The 26,636-nt window shown below is 36.3% G+C and overlaps 1 protein-coding gene across 1 annotated transcript in view; it reads right to left on the reverse strand.

The window, feature by feature from the left end:
- Positions 1-2,630: 2,630 nt before the first annotated feature.
- Positions 2,631-26,636, reverse strand: part of LOC123704091 (talin-2) — an 89,510-nt gene continuing 65,504 nt past the window's right edge. The window contains exons 46-66 of the mRNA XM_045652358.1: positions 22,812-22,914; positions 22,197-22,327; positions 21,397-21,529; positions 20,863-20,986; positions 20,355-20,519; positions 19,064-19,254; positions 16,153-17,928; positions 14,732-14,848; positions 13,767-13,961; positions 12,863-13,058; positions 12,183-12,313; positions 11,144-11,263; positions 10,602-10,730; positions 10,275-10,355; positions 9,316-9,494; positions 8,570-8,713; positions 7,956-8,321; positions 6,396-6,434; positions 5,627-5,815; positions 4,250-5,247; positions 2,631-2,835 (exon numbers count right to left, since the gene is read on the reverse strand). Coding sequence (XP_045508314.1) covers positions 4,251-5,247; positions 5,627-5,815; positions 6,396-6,434; positions 7,956-8,321; positions 8,570-8,713; positions 9,316-9,494; positions 10,275-10,355; positions 10,602-10,730; positions 11,144-11,263; positions 12,183-12,313; positions 12,863-13,058; positions 13,767-13,961; positions 14,732-14,848; positions 16,153-17,928; positions 19,064-19,254; positions 20,355-20,519; positions 20,863-20,986; positions 21,397-21,529; positions 22,197-22,327; positions 22,812-22,914 — 5,506 coding nt within the window. The 3' untranslated portion in view covers positions 2,631-2,835; position 4,250. The remainder of the gene's footprint in view (positions 2,836-4,249; positions 5,248-5,626; positions 5,816-6,395; positions 6,435-7,955; positions 8,322-8,569; positions 8,714-9,315; positions 9,495-10,274; positions 10,356-10,601; positions 10,731-11,143; positions 11,264-12,182; positions 12,314-12,862; positions 13,059-13,766; positions 13,962-14,731; positions 14,849-16,152; positions 17,929-19,063; positions 19,255-20,354; positions 20,520-20,862; positions 20,987-21,396; positions 21,530-22,196; positions 22,328-22,811; positions 22,915-26,636) is intronic.

A 26,636-nucleotide genomic window follows, 5' to 3' on the forward strand; every position in this document is an offset into this window, starting at 1 on the left:
TTCTTTTGTGTAAACTCCAGAACATAGGAGTGCGTGGCAATGTCTTAAAGTGGTTTCAGGATTATCTAAGTGATAGAGTCCAATGTGTCAAAGTAGAGGGATCGATGAGTAATCATTCTACATGTTCTTATGGTACTCCGCAAGGCAGTACTATAGCTCCTATCCTGTTTTTAATTTATATCAATCCCTTATGTGAGTTAAAAATAAATAACGCAGATATTGTTACTTTCGCGGATGATACTGTTATCTTGTTCTATGATAAAGATTGGCTCAAGCTCAGACAGATTGTGGAGAGAGGGCTCGCTTCCGTGACAACATGGCTTGAGGATAATTTACTATCTTTAAATACTAAAAAAACTACTTATATCTGCTTTTCTAAGAGTAAAACTCTCTCTCCTTCACCTGATTTTGAAATAAAAATTCATACCTTCCCATGCAATAGGATTCCCAGATTGCAGATCACTTGCAATTGCGAGAAACTACTTCGAGTCGAGCACACCAAATACTTAGGTATACAGGTAGACAGTCACTTAAAATGGGATGTTCAGGCCTCTTATCTAGTAACGCGATTACGAAGGATGATCTATATATTTAAAAATCTAAGAGCAGTAGTAAAATATAAAAAAACCGTTTTACTAACATACAAGGCACTAATAGAAAGCCTCTTAAACTATTGCATATGTGCATGGGGAGGCATGGCTAAGTCCCACCTTATTCATGTCGAACGAGTTCAGAGGGCAATTATTAAAGTAGCACTAAAATTACCATTCAGATATCCCACTACAAAGCTATTTAAGGATTCAAACTTATTAAGCGTACGGAAAATATATTTAAAGGAAATCCTACGACGATACCATACACAGACAGTTCCAGCCTCACTGAGTGTTAATAAAAGAAGAGACCGATTCCCTATGCCGCGTACTAATAGTAGGTTTGCTAAAAGATTTTTTCATTTTGCTGCCCCTAAGTTTTACAATATTATAAGTAGGACCCAGAAAGTTAGGAATTTAAATAACAGTTTATTTAAAAAAGCGGTCATTAAATGGCTTGACAATTATGACTATGATGAAATAGAGCAGCTCATAATTAATAATGGATAGATGTCAATAATATAACATGCACAAACACACAACACTCACATGCACAAGCACACACATTAACAAACACACACACACACACTCACACTAACAAACTCACACACTATACTTGTAAAAAATTGTAAACGCGCAGCTGTATTTATTATATGTTTTTTTTTCTACTTTCTCTGTTTTTTTTTAATGTAATCTTTGTTTTGTACTGAACATGTTCTCTGGGAAGGAACTGTCTTCCTTAACACAGGATTTTCCTAGCTAGGAAGACAGAGCCACACTGTAATTGGACTGTATTAATTTTTGTACTCAATAAAGATATTTTTATTTTATTTTTTTTTTTTTTATTATCACAGACTAATAATAATATACTACGTATACAAGTATTATATATATCAGAAATGGTGCAAGATATATTAAGACTGTAAGTCTAAAAGCAGCGCTACATATTCAGAAAACATAATTCTTTAAATACCTCTAAAATATATTTACTGTACAAAAAATTGTATTCCATAGTGTTTAAGAAATTGCTAATTTTTATGCCTACAAATGGATGGAGATGTAAGAACGAAGATGTGGTATAAGTCAGGAAACAGGTTATACTAAAATCAATTGACCAATTTTGATGACTTATAGACTACTAGCTTTCCGCCCGCGTTTTCAAAGAAAACCCGTTGCCGTAGGATTTCCGGGAAAAAACCTATCCTATGTCCTTTCTCGGGTATCAAAATATCTCTATACCAAATTACATGAAAATTGGTTCAGTAGTTAAGGCGTGATTGAGTAACAGACAGACAGAGTTACATTCGCATTTATAATATTAATAATATGGATAGTTCATTATGTTTTGGTTCATATTGTGGTAATAGTGTACCTACCTAATTAAAAATAATCAATAGTGTGTAATGTCTTCATATCTTACTAGACTTAAAATTACAGAATAAAAGAGCTAAGGTCCATTAAAAACCTTAGCGTTATCACAGAATATCGATACTTTCTCAGAATATGTATGTAAGGAAGAGGAGAGGAAATAAAAAACAAGTACTTTGAGTTACACAGTTTATTACATATAAATTACACATAAATGTCGCTACCACTACAGCTACCGACGATTATTAAAATCTCAAAATAAAAAATAACATGTACTCATTAGTATCACTTATATATCAAAACAAATCATTTATTTGGCTTATCGTTATATGAGATTAATATACTTAAATCTAGCGTATGACTATTGGTTATAAGTTATCAAAATTACATTGAACAATACAATATATGACTTATAATATATTAAAACATAAATGTCAATCTTAGTACAATATCTAGTACATTTTTAAATACATTTATTTATATGGTTATAAAATATATAATCAATTACATTGGTGTTGTTTACCTTCAGTGGACGTTAGCTCACATGGGCATCACTATCCTACGTAAGAAGTGAAACTTCTTTATGGCCTTATTTTTCAAAAAAATAATGTACTATATGCAACTTTACAGAAATACATCGAATCACGCGTGGTAGGGATAAGAAAAAGATGGCGCGAAACGGAAAAATGTCACGCGTAATGAAAAAATACACTAAATTTTTTTCCAACCCCGATAAAGAAGTTTCACTTCAAAAATAAAAATAAATACAAAAAAGCCGCATATAGTTAAGGCACCTTAGTATTGTAAATACATATAACTCTTATATAAAATTTACGCGGACACGTCGCACGAGCGTTGAGGGCGAGATCCCAACTTGCTATAAAAGAAATATTAACAAATATATTATATATCTGTGCTTTTTGTGTTAATTCTACAACTACTATATCATGCATAGAGAATAGACCATAGTCAATATAAATATTTATATATGTTAATTTTTTATTGGGAACGGATGGACCAATAGTGTAAAATAACAAGTCATTGTCAAAGTATCATTGTAACCGACATCAAATAAAAGTGGAAGGTTGTCAATTCGGCCGGTATGTTTTGTACAAGGTATTTAAAAATACATTTTAATATAAAAAGAAAAAAAAAACTTTCTTTATGGTCTATTCTTTATACTTTTATCTACTTAATTTGTTTAGCCAGTTAATTAACAAACAACAATACATACCTTTTTGTTAAAAATAAACACAATATGTTAGAAATTATTAATAATTGCACCGTCAATCACTACGCCTGTTAAATATTTTATTAATAATATTACATTATTAAATACAATCTCTATGGCACTAATATCGAGCTACGCGTACATATACCTAAATAAAATACATTGTTAAACCAACATGACTCTTATGTCTATGCAAATAGAGTTCACTTTTGAACTGCTTATTACAATATAAATTCAAAAATGAACTTTATCACATTGACATAAGAGTCAAAATTGTTTAATAGAAAATGTGCATTGATTGAAAATGTTCTAGTAAATGGTAGAACATTGTGTACAAACAGACTAAATGCTATAACCTTGTAGTACAGAGTCGTGAATATAGATTACGATAAATAAATAGCTGCTCTTTTTGTACTGTTTCTTTATAAAATTGGCATAAATTCGTGTCTCAAATTATTGAAACGTAAATTTAAAAACAAATAATATAATTTTACAATTTTTATACAGTCACTTTTACATGCAAAGGTCAATTTCTATGTCATTTTAATTTTTATTCATATCTGTTAAATGTAAACTAACACGGCTCTTACTACAGGTTATCAGTATAATATATCGGAGGTAGCCACGCGCATAATTAGCGAGATTTCATCATGTTACATGCAAGGCACACATCAAACGACAAATGGCACATCGGCTTTAAACAACTACAATTTAAACACTTCAAAAATCCAATAAATTATTTGTGAATAGAAAAATCTTTAAGGCATCTTTAAGGTCTCTGCTTGAGAGATAGCACTTTGTGAATTTCAACTCGATTAAAATATCAACACATCTTTATAAATAAAATTTTCATAAGCCGGAAAATCTCGGCCGTATATAGAGAAAGAATAATTTAGCACCGCTTTCCTTAAGTCTAAAAGGCTCTGTGATTACATAAAAATTTACAATTCTATTAATTGCCGATTACATAAGTACAACATATACAGTGTTTTTGGCAGCCGAATTATCACTGGAGGATGCAAACGTGCACACACACACACACAAGCAAAAGTTATCAAACCTTAAAAGTTGCCAAACTTCTTGGTGACCGTGGAGCTGGTCTCCGACTTGTGCGAGCTGGTCATCACCGACTTGCGCTCTATCGTCTCTGAGGTGATCGTTTGCTTCGAGAATTTTTTATCTAGACTATCGATTTCCTTCACTAGATCTGACGGTTTCTTTACTTTCATGCTGCTTGTCTGATAATCAGTTGATGTGAACTCTGAAGGTCGCATAAAGGATCGACTTGTGTCAGAACTCATTTTCGACTCGAGCGTGTTGAATCGAGAGTCTAGCGTGCTGTAGCGTGAGTCGTTATCGAATTTCGACAGCTCATCTATGCCTTCCAGCTTGATCGGCTCGTATTTAGTGCTTGTGCTCGTTAAATTCACTGGCGATGAGCTGTAAATCTTGGTGGTGGTTATCTTCTGCGTGCCGTTCGGTATATCTTTTACTTCGGTGGTCGTTTCCTCGAGGAAATTCGGGCCACCGTAGCTGTGCACATCTTTGCCGTACGGAGATGACATCCTGTCGAAGTCCGGTGTGGGCACTTTCACCATGTCCATATGTTTGAAATCTTTGAAGTCCTTGTCTGTTTTAGCGGGCGTGGATGTGGCGAATGGAGATTTGACGTCTTGTCGCGTTTCCGTTTTGATGTATTCCGTTTTAGGGTAGCTCTGGTACGACTCGCTTTTGACCGAGAATTCTGAATGTTTCGTACCACCGGGAATAGCTTCAGTCGACTTGTGGTGTTCGCTGAACGTCTGTCCGATACCGTCTAACGGCGACTTAGATTTCCTTAGAGTAGAGTATATTGGTTCTTTATCGTCAAAGAAAGTTGGAGTTTTGGGAAGATCGCGCGCGTTAAACTTGGGACTCATGGGCGCTGTCACTTTGGGCGCATCGTAACCGTATTTCTCTTCCTTATAGTACTGATTGCTCTCATATTGCCTTTGCTCATCCGTTTTAGAGTAATATTCGTTGACGGGACGCGGCGTGTCGTACAGGCGGGTCTCGTAACTGAAACCACCACGGTCGATTAGTCGGGTGTTAGTTTTTTAAAAGTTAACCCATAACCGAAGGAAGAGGTATGAAAGCCGACACCAGCATGCCATGCGTTTATTGACCACGAATGTAAATAAGAGGCAACACTCAACGGCGCGGAACGGCAAAGGGCGTGTTACGTTAACATCTACAAAATTGCCAAACCGCACGTTAGTCGCTATTAATTAGAATTAGAAGCAAACGAACCAAACTCAACACCAACAAGACCGTTACCGTTCAAAACCTTGATTGTCGTCAAACTGTTTCTGTTGATTCGGTATGAAATGTGCGATGACCTACCCCCGGTGCGAGTAGAGAGATAGACGAACCCAATTATGAACCGTTGTCCTCATACTTTAGGAGCGAGATTCGCCTGGGCGGCGGTGGCGGGGCCCTCTCGCGGCGGTAGCTCACCACCTCCCCCCCCTCGGGCACCAACCGGCCTGTTCTCATCTCCCCCCCCTCCCCCTGCACCAGCCGGGCTGTCCTCACTTCCGGCAGGCGCAACGACTTGACGACAACCGTTTCCTCTGTCATGCTCGTCCTATGTTACATTAGACACCCGCATGCGCAGAAACAACTGTTAGTGGCTACGGCTACGTTACGCATTAACAAAATTTACGAGCAGTTACCGGCTGCGTGACTGCGAGTCTCTTGTTATGAGATGTAGAAATTAGTAAACGGTACAATTCCTATGAGAAAGTAAAGTTAAAGATAAGTAATGCAGTCAAACAACCCGTAACTGAGGCATTATTTTGTTAATATGTAATTATTAATAAGGCTATATCTATGCATATTAAGATTATACCGATTTGCAATGCTCGAATAATTTCGCACAAAACAATAAGAGCATTGCCACCGAATAAGGCGTTAAATATTAAAATAATCATATAAAACGTCGACATGTCGCACATAGATGCAGCGAGGGGTTACTAGCATGTTGCAGTAGAAGTAGACAGTAACAAATTCGTTTACAAAAACAACGGTTATACGCTTTTTATGTACAGAACGATGTGTTTTGCTCAAAAAAAAAACGCGAGCGGGATCAAGCTGCGTAATTTACAATGACATAACAATTGAAAGCCTGTAAAAATGCATTTGCTTCGTTCACATGGACGACTTACTCGTTTCTCATCGTTCTGTCATTACTCGTAGTTTTTTCTCTGTAAATAAGATATTATTTGAAAATACCGTAGAGACGATGATGCTTCATAATCTGAGATTGGTTCTTTTGGTATTTTAAAGAAGTTGTCTTTTTATATGGCATATTTATACAATTTTATATCCTTCTAAAATTGTGCGTCTCAGATTATACATCATCTACGCAGTTTCTTATTATTGATATAAACGGAAGCGGAGTTTTCCAAGTATAATAGAAACACATTTATCGGCAGATTTTTAAGATTTTTACCGCAAAAAATTTCGACAACTACCTTACTTTGTACGCTTTTTACAATTTGGAGTACCAAAGAGTTTACAAATATAATATTTTTATAAATTTATTTTCGAATAGTTCTTAAAAATCTGTTTCACAATAACCACAATACCCAGTCAATAGAGAAGCATGTTATAGCTGTTCTTTATGGATCCTTGAATTGACCAATGACGTGCCTCAATTTTTTTTAATATTTAAAAATCTATTTTTAATGCAAGTTATAAAACTTTTTCAAATAACGAATAGTCGATGTAAGTGTATATCAAAACGGCGGAAAAATGGAGGGTATAAAAGACATCTATCGCTCTATTTCGATTTCATCAAAAAAGGCACATCATTAGACCAATTCGATAATCTTCCGACGCTTTAAGCTCATGCAATATCTATAGCGAGTACATGGCTATAGTAATCTTAATACAGAATACATTTTATATAAATTTGATTTTTTTTTTAATTTTGTAACATTGAATATCACACTTTTTATGCATCATTGACTCGTCTTCGGGAAAAATATAATAATTTGTACATCATTTTTTTTCGAGAATCCTGTGGAAAATAGCACGAAACTTGATTTTTTTATATTTTTTTTTTTATTTTTTCCTTACATATCAGATAATTATAATAATTTTAAACATTTTTTTTTATTTTTCCACAAGATTCGACCACGACAGTAACAAAGATATTCAATATTTTGTAAATAAGTAACACAATAATTCATACATCGTATCTAATAGGCACATATCATAAGTACATAAAGGCACATCGTAGTTCGAACGTTAACAAGTAAATATATTTAAAAATTATTATTAAAGTAAGTAAATATTATCTAAAATCCAGCAGCGTGTAAGAGAAGCAGAAAATAGATTAGATCATGTTAAATATTACATCTAGTATCTAGGTTTTTTGGACAGTCTGTTTCAGTCTTTTTAGTTTACTAGTTATTAATTTACTAAAAAACGTTACTTAAAAAAGTTCAGTGATTTGCAAAGTAATCTAAAAACCCATTTAAGTCCTTTTAATAATATTAAAGTGGTCCTTCGATTTTTATCGTTTTTCAGACCAAACTCAATAAAAAAACTATAAAATATCAATCATTAATGCTTTTTTAATCACATTTTAATTTTAATTATTATATTCTCTCGAAAGAAACAAAATCATTTAACATTTGAATTTAAATCAACTATCGAATATCAAAGTTAACTTTAACTTGCCCCCCCCCTCCCCCTATACCTAACTTAGTTCAACTTACCGTGTAGTGAAACCCTCGTAATTTTGCTTCGGCGTATCATCCGGTCGGAAGCTAGAGAAGGACGGACTCTGTGCACTTTTGTGCTCCGTCTCTTTTGCGTAACCGTTGTGGTGACCGGGCGACGGGATCTGACCGTGACCGGCTGAATTCTGACCGTGACCGACCGAATTCTGACTGTGACCCGGTGAAGTTAGCCCATAACCCGGCGAGCCCAGTGTTTGAGAGAGGTTAGCGCTGTGCTGTGTCGTGTTGTATGACGCGTGTTGTGTCGTGTTGAACGACGTGTGTTGTGTCGTGTTGTGAGCGCTGTACGTGCTGTTCGGACTGTACGTTGTGTTCGCGAAGCTTGATGTTGGCGATTTGAATCTGGAACGGATGGATCGATTGTGAGCATTTATTTTCAAATGTAGTTGGTATGAAAAAGAGCATCTTTATACCATGTTAAAAAAAGCAATTAAAAATACCTAAATAAGTAATACTGCATTTAACTAAAACTTTCATTATGTTTTTAAAAATATAATTAACTCACGCTCATCTTACTTAACTTAAACAATTTTATCATCACGGTCATGTTTTTCAAATAGTCATGACCACAACACGTCGTGGTCGCTCACCTGTTCCCGTGACCGTGACCATCGTGGTCAGTGTCCGTCTCGTCACCGGAAGTATCGCCGCGTAGCTTGTACTTCGCCTGTCTGATGGCGGTGAGGCGACCACGTGCTTCCTCTAGCTCTTTCTCTATGCGCAGGACCTCAGATCTGTAGGAGTTTGGTAAAAAATTGTTGTATGTTGTATAATATTTGTTATGTAGAGTTTTTGTTAGCATTTACTGTAGTGATATTTTATTTATAGTTAACTTTATGCTGCGATGGTTTGAAATAACACAAGTTTTAATAATAATTTATTATGCAGCGACACTTTTTTAACTTGAAAATTTTTTTTCTTTCAAGTAAAAAAGTAAAAAGTTAAAGTAGAGTATTTTATAGTGTAACTAGTTTACCGCCCGCGGCTTCGCCCGCTTTGTCTAAAACCTAATAAATTATATACTAAAACCTTCCTCTTGAATCACTCTATCTATTAAGAAATACTATGTAGTGATGATGCAATTCTATCATGGACAAAAATGTTCTTCATTGGCATACAATAAACAACAAAGGTTAAACATTAAAAAACTCTGCCTACGGGTGAATTAGGCAGAGTTTTCTAATGAGGGTGTTCATTTCAATGAATTACCACTCGGACATAATTTTGATTGAACTCATTTTTGTGGTTCGAGTGACTCTAGTTGATAGACATCATAAGAATCGTTTTTGACTCGACAAATGAGTATTTTGCGTAAACTCCCCCTCCCCCCACTCACCTGGCGTCGATCTCCTGCGCGATCCCCCCCACCATGCGCCTGTTCAGCACGAGCGACCTCTCGTCGTCGCAGTGTATCGCGTCTCTGGCGGCCCGCACCAAGTTATCCGTCGATCGGATCACTTCGGCGCCGGCCGACTGCAGCCGACGGGTCGACTCGCCGGACGGATCGGCTTTCACCTGCGCACGCACATATTATAAATAAATAAATATAAATATTTCGGGACTATTTTCACACACGGCACGATCTGATCCCGTACTAAGCTTTCGCTTGTGTTATGGAAACCAGATGGCTGATAAACATACACATATAATTTTAAATAAATAATTAACACCCAGACACAGAGCAAACATCTATGTTCATCACACAAATATTTGCCCCGGGTGGGGATCGGGGATTATATAGGTTAAAAATTCAATTCAAATTCAAATTCAAATTCATATAATCCATTGCACACCAATATATTTTTACATGTTCAAATTTAAAGGCTAAAAATTGTAAGGGTTAAAAAGTCTAAAAGATATATATGTGTTTCAAATTTCACATAGATTCGATCAGCTGTCTATGCGTGAAAAAGTAGAAAATACGCAAATAGAGACGCTTTCGCGTTTTTAATATTAGTAGCCAAAACATTTGACATCCAGATATATCCATAGGCCAGATATATGTATAACATAAAGTTACGACACTTATAACTCAAGAGCTGCTGAACAGATTTTAATGATTTTTGTTTTATCGGTCTTACTTGGCTGATCATAATTATAAAATTTGTGAAAAACTTCATGCTCCAACTTCATCTCTAAGGAAACAAATTTCTACCCTAATTCTCATACAAACAACAACATTTAATAAATTTTATAAAATTTATATAAACAACAACATCTTAATAAATTCCTACCCTCATTTCCCCATTTTTACATACAAACAACGCAATAAAATAAATAAACACACAATCTCACCTTACAAGCGACGAGCAGTTGTGCGGTGGACGAGGCCACTTGCCTCGCGCTAGATATAAGACGCTCTTCTGATGCCGCGCCCTGAGGAATTAAATCAATTTAAAATAACATAAAAATCAGTATAAAGCAAGTTAGGTAAGCAGATAATTTGAAGTCGTTGAAATACGGACACAGTGATTTAGCGTGCGTGTACATAATGCGTGTTTATGTGTTTGCGAGCGTTCTGTGTGTAAATATACATCCATATTTGTATTTGTGTGTGTGAGCATGTAAGTTTATCTGCGTCCATCTAGGTATGCATGTATGTATGTCTGTCTGTACACTCACCTGTACAAGAGCATTAGCAGCTTCGACCAGCGCATGCGCAGCTGCAGCTACGAGTCTAGCGGCCGATACGAGTCCCTCAGACCATTGGCCGTCGTCCGATGACGATGTGGGGCGGCGGGCCACTTTGCCCTGGAAATTATGGTGAAATTAGACAAATTAATTAATAATATGTAATAAAATCATCTATATTAAGATATAATAAAATAATGGGTTGGAAAAACGGTTATAAAGCTAGTTATTTAACTTTAATGACAGTTAAAACCCGTTATTTATATAAAAAGAGAAAGAGAAAAAGTAAAGTCGCTTCTCTTTGTTACGCAAAACAGCAACCTAATATTTGAAAACATTGGGAGATAGGAAAAATAAAAACCACGAGGATAGGTATCGACGGTTAATTTCGAATAAAGTATTATCAAATGAATCATTACCATCTCAAAAAACTGTCATGAATAAGATATTCTTTACGCTCAACCCTTCTAAGCAAATAAATTTTTGTTTAATCTGAATATCGAAGTATATTTAAGTGATCTACAATAAGTTACCTGATCGATAAGCTCCCTCTGCGCGGCGGAAGCTGCGCGAACTAGAGCGGAAGTGGCCGCTATGATCGATTTAGCGGCCTCCAGGATCATCTCGTCAAAGTTCAGTGTTTCGTCCGTTTCCTGAGAGAGATATTGTTCATTTTAAAGATAAGTATTAAGAAAGAAATAATATAGAAGAATGCAGTCTTCTTTTTACACCAAAAAGTCGAAGATTGGAAGTAAGAGTAGAAAATTACAGAGTTTCTTAAAAACTGCTTTCCAAACAAGTGGTTAATATCGAATTATTTATTTCGACGATAAGCGCTTCTGAAGTTGAATGAATAAATGTTTTGAGTTTGAACAATACACAACAATTAATTAAATTGGTAATTATAAATAGTATAAAATCTAGCGTGCACATTAATCTTCTCTTCCATTTTCTTCTCAACTCTTCTTTACAACAACTTCTCTTGTTAACATGTAGAACGGGACACGGTCGATGTGTAATATGTTTGATTCCTGGCTGATACACAAATAAACAACCAAGAATATCAAACATATCTCACCGACGCGTGACACTAATTCTTCTTTCCTCTTCTATCTTCTGTTCTTCTTTTCATATTACGGTATTTCTTCTCAATGATTTAAAGTAAACTAATCGTCTGCGATTTGCGAATACTCGAATGTTAACTTGCAAAATTTTAGTCAGTTCTTATTGAAAAGGTATAATATTACTAAATTATTGTAATAAATCTACTAAGTAATGTTTTTATACATAACCTATTATTGCTCTGTATTTATACACAATTTAACACATATTTTAAAGAATACATTACAAAGACATTCATAGCAGACATTGCACACGTAGAACAATTTAACAAACAATTATAACGAATACATTCACATTTAAAAAAGAATAGATTACACACATAGATGACACATTTTACAACAATTTAAACAAGAACAAAGAACACATTGTATTTTCTAGTGTTTGATTCAATTGATAAAAATCTTTAATTTCTAAACACATTTACAACAAAAAAATACAACAAAAACACACCTGTGTATTCGGCACAATCCTCGGCCTGAGCTTGTCCAGTTTCCTCGCGGCCGCGTCTATAGAGGCGGCTGCTCCGAGCAGCTCCTGTTCCGCGATCACGGTCGGGTCTGCTGGGTCCACCCAGTCCGAACCTGGTTCAAATAATAGTATGAAAAAATTGCATTAAAATAGGTAAGATTGTTTGGTAGGATCCGACTCGAAGGACCAAGGGTGTGTAAATCAAAATTGTGGAGAAATTGTGGGTATATCTAGAAATAAGAAAATATTGTAATGGTTAGATTGTTTGTAGGATCCGGTTACTATTAGCATTTTACTCGAAGGATCATGGACAAACTGTAGGTGTACTCAATCGGAACTTAATATTTAGAATATTCTATTTGAATGAACAAATGAAAGGATCGATCTGGCTCGAAGGACCATTCAAATCGTGTATTTCTTTAAGGGTCAGATTTCGAAGGACCAAGTACAAATTTTGTAGAAATTATAGTGTTTGTATATAAATTGCTAGGTGTTTTAAAGACAATAAGGATCAGTAGAAAAACGTATACGAGTGTTTCGAATACAAAAATATGAAATTACTCGTTAACCCATTGAGCCCCGAGCGGCCCGATCCCGATCCTGAGTTGTTAATATTTCGTACCCTAACATAATAACCGTGTATTCCCCCCCCCCCCACTCACCTTTAAGCAGCTCAGCGGCCGCCAACATATCCGCGACAGCATGAGCGACATTTCTAGACAGATCGGGCAACGCGGCTTTGCTTGCAGGTGCACTAAGTAACGCACTGAGCAGCGCACGATACGCTTCTGCAGCTGCGCGTGTGCTTTCCAACGTGCGCGTGCGCAGTTCGTCGCTTTCCGCTGCGTGTGCTGCGCTCTAGTGACGAAATAGTATATATATTGTAATTTTATGGACATTTCAATCGTCTTTAAGAGTGCTTTTGATTTTTTTTTAAATAGTGGTGGTAATTTGGATTTATTTAAGAAAAGAATGAATAGGCTATACTCCTCTGATCAGGCATACTAACCAATTTTACCGCATCTGCGCTTAACATCAGGCGAGATCGCGGTCAAATGCCTGAACCATTTTTGAATAAAAAAAAAAGACAAAAATTCTAAAAACTATATTTTTAGCTTCAGTATCTACTGAAGATACGCCATAAATTTATAAAAAGTTTTGACTTACCTACGATTTTATTATATGTAAATTCCATACTAATATTATTAATGCGAAAGTAACTCTGTCCGTCTGTCTGTTACTCAATCACGCCTAAACTACTGAACCAATATTCATGAAATTTAGTATGGAGATATTTTGATTCCCGAGAAAAGACGTAGGCTACTTTTTATCCCGGGAAAATGACGCAATGCCGGAAATCCCACGGGAACGGGAACTATGCGGGATTTTCTTTATCTATCTATTAAATATATATTTAGAAATGTTATTTTAGCCGTGTAAGTATGTTAGTCGTGAGAATCTGTAAATGGCTTATTGTGATTATTATATTATCTGACTACTTTTTAAGAATACAGTTGTATATTCTCCTAAAATATAAATAAATAAATGTTATCATTGAATGCTCACCTTGGCCGCAGCCAGCATGTCGAGCACGGTCTTCCTGCCCAGGTTAGCGGCTGCTGTGAGCTGCTCCTGCCCCGCGGCTCCGCCCGTGCCCCCGGCGGCCACCGCCCGGGCTGTGGCTGCGGTCATCAGCCGCGTGCAACGCACCAGCTCTTCGGCAGAACCGCTGCCCGTGGGGGGAGTGGGGGACATTAGCACCTGTCGCAGAGAACGGGGTAATGTAGAGTAGGTGGGGGACAATAGCATCTGCCGGCAACGTGGGAAAAATATTGTGTGACACCAGATCAGGCGGGTTGGGTACATTAGCACCTGTCGCAGAGAACGGGGTAATGTAGAGTAGGTGGGGGACAATAGCATCCGCCCGCAACGTGGGAAAAATATTGTGTGACACCAGATCAGGCGGGTTGGGTACATTAGCACCTGTCGCAGAGAGGGGGTAATGTAGAGTAGGTGGGGGACAATAGCATCTGCCGGCAACGTGGGACAAATATTGTGTGACACCAGACCAGGCGAGCTGGGTACATTAGCACCTGTCGCAGGGGAAAGAGATATAGTGTAGTTTGAAAGGACAGTGTCCTTAAACAGAGACATTATACACAGCGAAGCAGCACAACAGGAGAGTGATAAAGAATACGTAGCAAGAGTAAAATAAATATAAAGGTATTGTATAGTGCGAAATAATGTGCCGAATGTTAAACAAGCTATCTTAAAGGTTTGGAGAAAAACTAAAAGAAACGCCCCGAAACAAATCGAAACACAAACACACGTAAGTTATTAATAATGCCCCAGAAATTTTAAACAAATTATTAAAAGGAAGAATATTGTCAATATTAGATAGAATGTATCCTAAAAAACAAAAGTGAAATTCTGCAGAAAAAGTCTTTTAAAATATAAAACTAAAATATTACATACTAAACATTCCAATAAAACACCATTGGCAAAATTCTACAACATTCTACACCACCTACCTCGATCTCCTGCGAGATAGCTTCTATAGTTGACTCCAAAGCCCTTGTTCCCCTCGTATGCTCGTCTTCCACCGCCTTCACCGTCTTCAGCAGTGACGTCACGTTCGTCACCATCACCTGGTTGCCATGGAAACGGAGTTATAGCTTCGTGTATCAGTATAATAGATAAGAATAGTGTGACGTAACGAATACTTCTGGATTCTAAGATAGGTTCTTCTTACTGCTAGATTTATATTGTTCATTGCAATTACGTTCTGATTATAACAAGATTCCTTGCAAAACTTCTCTTTTCTCCTAACTCTTGTTAAAGAGAGATATTAAAAAAAATATTACTTTTTCCATCTTTAGAAACCTCCCAGAAGTATTCGTTACGTTGCAATTTAGGAAACCACCATCTGAATTACTCACGAATTTAAGAAAATTTTGGTTAATAATTTTGAATGATTACCACAGTAGCCAATCGGGGCCAAAGCTAAAGCCAATTGTAAATATGAGCGTGAGTATGATTCTCTCAAGCGCTACCACTTAAGATGATTAAAATAAAATAAATAAAAAGATAAACAAACAAAAAATAAAATAAAAAATAAACACCCAAGTGCGAAAAGCTCATGCCAGAAACCCACAAGCTTTCAACCATATATAAACAGATAGATAAGACAAATTTCCAGCCGCCTGTATTTTTTTTTCAATATTGGACTTTCGAAGCTAACGCAAGTGAAACCTCCTTTTGTGAAGTCGGTTATACATGAAAGCTTTTGGCTTTGTTACACACAATGAAAGACCGGGATACCATGATTGTATGAATGTTATATAATCTAAACTTATGACAATTCGACGTAAATCTCTAGAAAAACACAGTTAAACTACGACAATACTAATCTGTTATTTCATCTCTAAAATGCGTTTTTTGACAAGTCATTAAAATATTAGATATAAATCTATTAATGATACAAAGATACGCAAAAATAGATGATATGACCCTATGAATAATATATAAATAGGTGAGAAGCCACAATAAGGCGGTGCTGATGCGACACTTGGCGTGATGATTCTTTGTGAAATGACGACGGTGACATGATTTGCTGGAAATATTCAAGTCCCCGAGGCACGAGCTTCATAAAAAATAGACTCAAACAATGAAAAACATGACCCCAAAAATATCCTTAAATATTAGATGAATTGAAATTTAAAAGTTTTAGGATTAGGTCAAAAAAAAAGCCACGTCTCATGAAAGAGTTATGTGCCTTTTTAGTCAGAAACCTGTACCATGCGATATGAGGACTTAAACATTTCCGCACACGACAAAAACACCACGAAACAACAATGATCCGTTCCACACCATGCGCTATCCATTGCGTGCTGCGTGTTAGATGTGCTCTGAGCGGCCAGCGGGCGGTTAATGTACATCACAAGACTCTGACCGATTCGTTGCCGCTCGTCGCCACCGCTTCGCTCTCACGGAACTTGGTGTTATCCACGTCATCTAGCATCTTTAACTGCTCCTCCATTCGACTATTCGGCCTTGACCGCCTCAAGCTTCTGTATTTCATTATTTCACGCAGTCGCTTCAAGTCCTCGGCGCTTGTGTCCTTTCTATTTAGAACAGCTTCATAGAATTCCCACCAGTTGTCTATACTGCCGAATTGGCGTTCCCGATTCTTCACTATGTCTTCGTAGATCGTCCACCAGTTATTCGCGTAGTACTCTAACGGGTACGTGCGTGTTATGTCCAAGATTTCCAAGTTATTTTTCGAATTTTCATCTCTATTCTTGTTTCTTTTGAGTGTGTTTTCATTTGAGTTAGATGTATATTGGTTTATGTTTCGCGTTATATTTTGACTAGAATGCACGTTAAGAATGACATTTTTATGAAATGTAGGTGGTCTTGATTTATTTTCTGTTTCACGTTCGGGTGTAACGTTCTCTTTATCTTGTGTATGAGTTTTGTACTTCCTTATCAATTCTTTGTATCGCTTTTCTAGTATACACAACTCTTCGTATGTATATTTCGTTATATCTATATTGGTGATATTCAATATGTCTTCTATTTGAATATTCTTCTTTCTCCTTTCTATTTCTATGTTAGATAGTTCATTTAATCTTACTATTAACGGATCGAAACCTTTGAACACAAAGTCTTTTTTGGCGAAATCAATCAAATTTAGCACAATATCTTCATATTTTTTATTGTATTCGAGATCTTTGTTAATTGTTTTTGATAAGTCAACCTCTTCGATAAACGTGCGTAAAGTGTGCTTTTCCTTCTCATATCTGTCCAATTCATTTTGAATTTCACCCAAAACTAGTTCGTGACCACTAAATCTCTCTAGTTCACGTCTAGTTTCTTCCATCTTTTCCAAATTCCTCTGAGCGAGGGCCTTCCACCATTCCGTGTCATTTTTAAACAAACTCCAAAACTCTTTTCTATTTATCGTACTAACTCCGTTGCTTAGTGCCGGCGATTTCGGGCTATTTTCCGGAGTTTTTTCAGGCGATTTGTAAGGTTCAACCGACTTGATTTCAGGTGTTTTATCCAAATTGATAATTAAATTGACCGGCTTAACTTTCTTAACTTTGAACACTGGGTTTTTCAATTTCGGCTTTTCCTGTTTAGATTTTTTCGTTATTATCGTTTGAATTGTGCTTATCTTCGTCGTCATGTTTTCATTGACCGTGTCTTGCCAATCTAAATCCTCTACAACTTGTGATAATCTCTTCATTTCTGTATCCAAATCAGACGTAACGATTTCTATTTCCCTTTCATTACGCTTCCTTCTGTTTTCCGCTTTCTTGAAGCAATCTGCACACAGATCTATCAATTTCCTTAACTCTCCCAAGAAAATGCTCTCTCCATATTTCAGTACTCGCCAGTCCATATCGAATAAGCTATTTCTAGCTGCCATGTTGTATCTCATGTTCAAATCATCATCGATTACTCGTTCTGGCGGGTTCACCATTAAATTTTCTATATAGGCAATGAGTTCTTCGCAACTGTCGTAAAATATGCTTGGCGAGATATCGTCATCTTGGCTCGAATAGTCTAGGAGCTTGACCAGTTCCTCTTCCTGGTCTGATTGGAAGATATCAGTTTCGGAGTCGCACGAGTTGTACTCCTTCAAGTTAATCGAGCGTCTCTTTGCCCTTGGCACTGTGTTCGTTTTGAGCGGGAGACTCCAGCGCTTCGGGTCGGAGAGACGCTAGAAACACCCGTTTAGTTACAATTTATACAATGCTTAGCGAACTGTCAAATTCATACTATGTCATAGCTGTTGACGACGAGTTTGACAGCTCGCTCTGCTCTTTAGAAAGTCCAATATCGAAGTGTACACAACAAACATACATAGACAATGTACAAGCAAAACGTGTCTCTAATTTATGGTGAAGATGTGGAAAACAAATACAAATAAACCTGATACACTTGTTTCTACTTTGATCTACAAAAGTATATTTTGTATTAGGCAAATTAGTGCACCTCAAAAGCTGTTTATTCATTTAAAATTTTGTACATAACTGAAAAAAAAAGTATAAAAATAACAGATCGGTAAACGGGACTTCCTGTATTATGGAGTCTGATTAGACACAATTGAATTAAAAATATACACAATGTTTATAACTATTTACTCTTTTCAATAATAGATCTACTATTAATCAGATCTACAATAAAATTGTATCCATCTGGCATCGAATCCAGAGCTCTTTGTCAATATACATTTGGCTAAATGTCAATTCAGCCATATCAATACATTACCTAATTACCATTTTCTTGCTTGGCGGTGACTTTTAGCCCGGCACTTAGCGTGTGCACACATAGCCAACTACAGCACAGTACTGCAGTAAGTAGTGCGGCGTTACTAAACTTGGCTGCCTGATTAAACCACCTGCCCTTACCCACCTTGGCAGCGTTCTTCAGCCACTCCCCAAGTACATTATTACTCACCTTGGCGACATGTTCCACCCACTCACCAAGTACATTACAGTTTCCATCTCTTGCCAAGTACACAACTCACCTTGGCAGCATGTTTCAGCCTCTCCATGTCCGGATGCTGCACGTGCTTGGCAAGTGCATTATCAACCACCACTAGTTAAGTAATGTATGCACAGCACATCCTGCCCCATTACCTACCTTGGGCAGCGTATTTCAACCACTTGCCAAGTTAATGTACTCGGCCTTACACTAACCTTGGCAGCATGCTTCAGCCGCTCCATATCGGGATGGCGCATGTGCTTGCCAAGTACATTATCACTTGTCTTGCAGCCACTCGCCAAGTACTTACATCCACCTTGGCAGCGTATTTCACCCACTTGCCAGCATCACAACATCACACCACTCACCTTGGCAGCATGTTTCAGCCGCTCCATATCGGGATGGTGCACATGTTTCCCACTCGCTGCAGCAGTGGCAGCAGCAAGATCTCTCAGCGCAGCGGCCGCATCTCTTGCCGCGTGCAGCACCAGCACCTGCGGCTCGCTGCCGCCGCGGCCCAGCGATAGAGCGCCCTGCTTCACCACCTCGCATAGTTGCACTGCAACATGGACCAAGGGTCAAATGTGACGCTTTGTATAGTTGCACTGCAGCATAGACCAAGTGTCAAATGTGACGCTTTGTATAGTTGCACTGCAGCATGGACCAAGTGTCAAATGTGACGCTTTGTATAGTTGCACTGCAGCATGGACCAAGTGTCAAATGTGACGCTTTGTATAGTTGCACTGCAGCATGGACCAAGTGTCAAATGTGACGCTTTGTATAGTTGCACTGCAGCATGGACCAAGTGTCAAATGTGACGCTTTGTATAGTTGCACTGCAACATGAACCAAGTGTCAAATGTGACGCTTTGTATAGTTGCACTGCAGCATGGACCAAGTGTCAAATGTGACGCTTTGTATAGTTGCACTGCAACATGAACCAAGTGTCAAATGTGACGCTTTGTATAGTTGCACTGCAGCATGGACCAAGTGTCAAATGTGACGCTTTGTATAGTTGCACTGCAACATGAACCAAGTGTCAAATGTGACGCTTTGTATAGTTGCACTGCAGCATGGACCAAGTGTCAAATGTGACGCTTTGTATAGTTGCACTGCAGCATGGACCAAGTGTCAAATGTGACGCTTTGTATAGTTGCACTGCAGCATGCCACAATGTGAAATGTGACATGTATAGTTGCACTGCAACAGAGGGCAATGTCAACTGTTGCACTGCAACATGCCACAACGTGAATAGTTGCACTACATCACGGGTACAGTTGCTGTAATAGGTATATTTGTATTGCAACATGACTACAGTTGCAGTAATGTGAATAAATGTACTACAACGCTTGCTTTGTAAAGTTGCACAAAATAGAGATAAAATCAAAACTACCTGAAATTTTATAAACATCGAAACACGTAAACGTAAAATAAAACAGCAACAAAATTAAATACTGATAATTATCAAAATCAAAAACTCCATATTGGGTCCTTAGTAAAAAGAAAACATTTACACTCGTGTGCAGTTCTTACCATATAACTACTACAAAAGTCGGAAAGTCAGCGTAAAATTTATTTTCCGCCTCATACTTGCAACTAAACCTTACTAAAAAATCACTATCCACAACAATATATAAAAAACAAAATAATTTTAACTCACTGATAGTTCCTACAGCACTTTGTGCAGCAGCAGCCAACTGATCCTGCGACCCGCCAGCACCACCAACCAGACTCTTTGTGTCTTCTACCAATGTTTTAGCCGTTTTTAGGATACCCTCGCGGTGGTTGGAGAACGTGTCTCCCTCTTTGTCTGATTGCAGTGTACCTGGGAGTGGGGATTGGTTAGTTTTTTGGCATATTATATAAATATAAAATAAATAACAATGTATGCGGTCACACATACATTAGAAAATGGCTATATGCAAGTAAAATTACAATTCGACAAATTTTATCAACAGCTAAATTTTATAATCGAATTTATGGAAATTATAAAAAAATTATCAATTATGGAGCAACTGATCTATCACCGATTCCAGACACAAAATTTCCCCACTTTCTCATCTGAATAAATTCAACGAACTTTCTACCAACATAATTATACATTTCTCAATATTTTTTTGTAATAGCAACACTTTACACCACTTTCTACCAACATCTACAAAACTTACCGGCACTAGCGAACAGTATGGTAGTGTCCAAGTCTCCTATAATAGTGGCGATGGTGGCCGCTGCGTCGATACACGCTTGCGTGCCTCGGGAACCCGCTTGTAAAGCACTTAGCATTGAGACCACCTGAGAAACAATAAAATAATAATATATATGCAGTTTTTATAATAATTTAATAATTTATTTCGTTATTGTGGCCAGATTATTTATTAAAACCTGTTTTACTCTTCTGTGTGTATGTCTATAATACTTTTAATTTTTCTTATCAATATGTACCCAACATAGTAATTTTATTTATTTGCCTGTACCCTACCACCCTGTACCCATGTATCCATCTTCCTATTATTATGTATGTCTGTTGCACTTTCTAACTTTTAACTCACAAAAGGGTACATATTTTTATTTGTTTGTACCCTATCTCCCCCACCTTCTCCTTTGTATATTTGGTTTACATTTCTATCTTCTATCTCACAACAAAATACACATATTTATCTGCTTGTACCCTATCACCCGTGTACCCTGTACCCTGTACCCACCTTCTCATTCAACCGTCTCGCACAATCACCGACCGCCCGCTGGTTCTGCGGTATGGCCGCTAGACGACAATGGCCACCAGCTCTGACCAATTCAGAGACAGCTTCGCCCACTTCTACGGCACACACGCGAATACTGTATGGGAAAACAATGAATTTTACTTTTTATTTATTTTTTGAAACACATTTTAAATAATGGTTGCTGCTTTGCTGACGGGGAGTCCTTTTTGCCTCCATTACTATCTTTTTTTTCTGTTTTGTGTATTAATTACTAAGAGTTACATGGTGACAAAAAAAAAAAAGAATTAATATTTTTCATAATATAATATGTTATGTGGTAAGTAAATGCCATCCAACTCAGAAAAGGAACGTCAGTGAACTTTTTGGTGTAAATTAGGTGTCAAATGTCATTTATAAAATACTATTCACTTTATTTACAAGCATATGAATGCTATAAAACAAAAATGATTCACTTTTTATTACTCTCTCTCTTTTTTATAACTTACATCAAATGTAAATATGTAGAAATCTTATTAGGATTGAAATTATAAGTTCATTTAATTCGACGTAAAAATGGCGTCGAGTAAGTTCTTTTCCTTGTTGGATTGTATTTTATGCAAAATTTATTAAAATTGGTAAAAATAATCTAGATTTGAAAAATAATAAATAACCAAAAACAAGTCAAAGTTTATACTTTATATTAAATAGTTTACTTATTTTGGAATAAACGATCCATTCTATAAATTACATACAATTTTTTTTAAATAACCATAGAAATTAAATAAACTATAGAAAATACATACCGATTAGCAATATCAGCATTAGGCGTGGTGGCAGACGCACCGACACTGTCTGACGCCAGTTTCTCATACTTCTGGCACATTTCATTGCCGATCTCTAGCAGACGGGATGGTTCCGTAGCCGCTTTAGCTGTCTGCAATAGAAATTGGATATTTTAAGGACATTTTAAAAGGAAAATTACGAGAGAGATGTAATCTCGTATGGTACAAAATGAAAGAGAGGTAATATATTATTTGCCACATAACTGACGTTTTAATCTTAATATATATAAATCTCGTGTCACAATGTTTGTCCTCAATGGACTCCTAAACCACTCAACCGATTATAATAAAATTCGCACACCATGTGCAGTTCGATCCAACTTGAGAGATAGGATAGTTTAAACATGTAGGTAGCACGAGCGAAGCCGGGGCGGACCACTAGTCCTTTATGAAAAATAAACTAGGACTTTACCAATTTTAGAAAACTATGAAAATTGCTGAACTTAAACAACAAAATTTACTTGTCTTAACGTGAAAGTACCAATCAAGTCTAAATGACCTAATCCAGAAGCTTTAAGTTATCATTTGCTGGTGATCTGATGTGATAAATATTAACTCCATTACAAGTCAACTTACCATATCCGAAGCAAGTTTAGCAATCTCCTTGGCGGCAGCCACCATGCGTGTCTGATAGTCGACGAACGATTCCGTCTCATCGTATGAGCCGATAAGCGACATTCTGCAAATTAAAATCAAAGCTTAGAAACAAGGAAGAAAACCTAGATTAATAATTTTTTTTTGCTGTAGGATGTAGTTTGTTTTTTTTTTTCAAATAAAACTAATTTTTTCAAATCACTGCTTGATTTTTTTTGAAACATAATTTAGATTTATGTACGCAGATTTCATATAACTGTGAAGGTATGTGTGTGTGTGTTTGTATACGGTCAAAAAGATGTACGGAATATGTATTTTTACTTGGGAGTGATAGATTGTGTGTATGTTAACATAGAAATAATTTTATGTCTTTCATCCAAAGTGTAGAGTAGAGTGTATGTGTGTTTGCTCTTATACACTTTAGAAAAAAAAGAACATAACTGCAACGATTTGTGTTATGCTCTATTTAAAAATATTTCAACACAAGGATACATTAAAACCATAATACAGGAATTAAAAGATCTGGCACTCAGCGTGAAATGTATAAAATGTTATACTCGACTTTATGTTATTTTCAAGGTAAGAAATTAAAATTTCCTAATGTTATATGACTGGTCGAAATAATTGTTAGAGCTTAGTCATTCATTAGTGTACTTGACCTTATTTATCTTCCAGCTTTTTATTATTTTGATGGCCTTAATACTAGAGCGTTTTGATAGACGAAAAATGTCAAAATTCTAATGATAAAATCAATAATGATAATTTATCCAAAACCTTATTAAATGCATAGTAATTGAGCAATAATTTTTAACAATGCTTGGCACGCATACCGGCGTATTTATCAGACACAGCTGATCATTAATAACATTAATCTGCGGTATTTTATGACATTTCCAAATTATATATGACCAGAATAAAACCTATTCATACTTCCAACCATTTAAAATCGGAAACATATGAGAACATTTATAACTGTAGATGATGGCATAGAGCTATAAGGCCGCCTTTTGTACATTTAAATCCATTAAGATATTATAAAATAAGATTAAACCTAATGTATAATAAAGAATAAATAAATAAATAGATGACTTAGGCCCATATCATTCACTAATTCATCCTACCATACATATAAATACACAAATTACAAGCAGATCAATTCGCACATACCTATCATCACAATTCTTATACTTTGATATGCGAAATTTACTTTCAATATACCCCTATAAATTATCTATATAAAAATAAAACTTACATGTCCCCAACCAAAACCCTAACACTTTTTCACTTTTCACAAAGAAACAATTAATTTATCTACACTTCAACACATAGTAAACAAAATAACAAATAATATAAACAAAACACGCAAATATTACGACACTGACCGCACGGTGCGTACGCGTGCGTTCTTGTGAACGGCTGATCGCGACCTAGGCCATTTGGTAATGACTTGAACACTAAATTATTGACGGCATATATTACGTTATATTATAAAATAATAATAATTTTAGTGTTATTTTAAAGTGCATTAACAATTTGAGCCAGAAAGAGTGAGCGAAAGCTTTTAAAGTAATTTCGTTTGCAAAGACACTTTCCATCTCATTTTTTACAGAAAAGGAAGAAGTTGGATAATTTATCTGCAATTTTGTTTGCAGATAAATTATGGTCGGGAATAAGATATGTGTCATTTATTTTAAAACTTATTTCACTATTTATAGTGCAATTAATATCCTAGTACCATTTTATCGGAATCCTAAAAAGCAATATTGTTGCATTGGAAAAGTCTTCTTATACAGCCTTAAAACTGTCTTCACTAGACTTTCTAATTACTATAAATTTTATTTACAAGTCTTAGGCATATTTTATCTCAAAAACTGTTCAAGATCAATACCACTAGGCTAAGCTAAAACGTATCAGCTGGTTAGTGCTCTGCGCTTGGCTCAGATCCAAGATTCAACTAACGGTGACCTAAGCGTAATAAATATAATTACATACATTACGTTGACGGCTATGAGATATTGATTTAAAACGCCATTTATTTATTAATTAGCTCCCCTTTTGTGTCATATCTAGACATTTTTAAAATTTTGGACCCTTTACTTCTGTTTAAAGTGACCCATGTCATCAGAAAGGTCTTATCTATCTCTATATGGAAATTTAACAAAATAGAATCAATGCATTCGGGGTAAAAGTGAACTGTACATTAAACGAAGTACTTTTAGATTTATAGTATTAGGAAGCATATTACATGTTAGTGTTTCCTATTTGATATTTTCTCATTTACTTCTCATAATGACATTAGTAACCTCAACGATCATATTTAAATTGATAAATTAAGACGACCAGTCAATTTTTGAACCCCTAATACACTACCAAAAGCGCCAAAAATCGCATAATTCCACCTGTAATAAAATATATCGGCCGAATTGAGAACTTCCTAATTTTTTGAAGTCATTTAAAAATGAAATCAAAACAGACGAATCAACGTGAACAACTAGTATACCCTATACTCTTTACCATGTCCTTAACCCGACATCTGGGCGGTTATTTATAACCGTATGACGAATCGGCTATTTACGCACGCTTGCGTGGTTAGAGCGTGTATCGTTAAGATTTAGGATTTATTTTACCTGTATCGATATGATATTTTTAAATTAAGTTTAAAACATAGTTATAATTATTATAGAAATACATCAGGAAACTACCGTTCATGACCTTTTATGAACAAAAATAACTTACTATAGAATGATGATGAATGAGAATTATTTTAAGAAAATTTCAATTCATTCTTAGAAAAGAAAGGCTGTATATAACGGTTTTTGAAGTGAGACTTCTTTATCGGGGTTGGAAAAAAATTTAGTGTAACATTTTTTCGTTACGCGTGACATTATTCCGTTACGCGCCATCTTTTCCTTATCCCTACCACGCGTGATTCGATGTATTTCTGTAAAGTTGCATATAGAAAATTATTTTTTGAAAAATAAGGTCATGAAGAAGTTTTACTTCTTACGTGCATACACTAGTACACGCACACATTTTTTTTTGTTATTTGTTACTTACTCTTGGTAAATGATATCATAATATTATGTGTATTTGTTAAACACTAGTTAGTGCACGAACACTTAATTTGTACATAAGTATATGCACGCAAGTGGGTGCGAGTTTGTTTATGTGTGCGTATATTTAAGTATTTTTGTCAATTGTACGTTTATCTCATGTCGTACGCGTACACGTGTGCATGTATTTGTGTGTGTCTCCATATATTATTATGTCTATGTATATTTATGTGCACGGGCGCGTTCATGTCTGTGCGTGTATGTATATGATATAGTTGTATATGTGTGTCTACGTATATTTATTTGTGTATATTGTGTTTGTTTGCTTATGTATCGACATGCATCTCATGTGTCTACATTGTATTATGTATATTTATGTGTACCGGTGCGTTCATGTCTATGTGTGTGTGTGTATCTGTTTGCTTATGTATATGTATACATCTTTGGCTGTTTGTGTGTATCTATAGATTATACGCGTGTCTGTGTACATTTGTGTTTATAACTTTGCGTGTGTCCTGTCTGTCTGTATGTATGTGTGCGCTCACCGCTGCTCCGTGAGGCGGGTGATCATGTATGTGTGTGTGTGTGTGTGTATGTGCGCTCACCGCTGCTCCGTGAGGCGGGTGATCATGTATGTGTGTGTGTGTGTGTGTATGTGCGCTCACCGCTGCTCCGTGAGGCGGGTGATCATGTATGTGTGTGTGTGTGTATGTGCGCTCACCGCTGCTCCGTGAGGCGGGTGATCATGTGTGTG

The sequence above is a fragment of the Colias croceus genome, chromosome 28, assembly GCF_905220415.1.
Source record: "Colias croceus chromosome 28, ilColCroc2.1".
Lineage (NCBI taxonomy): Eukaryota > Metazoa > Arthropoda > Insecta > Lepidoptera > Pieridae > Colias > Colias croceus.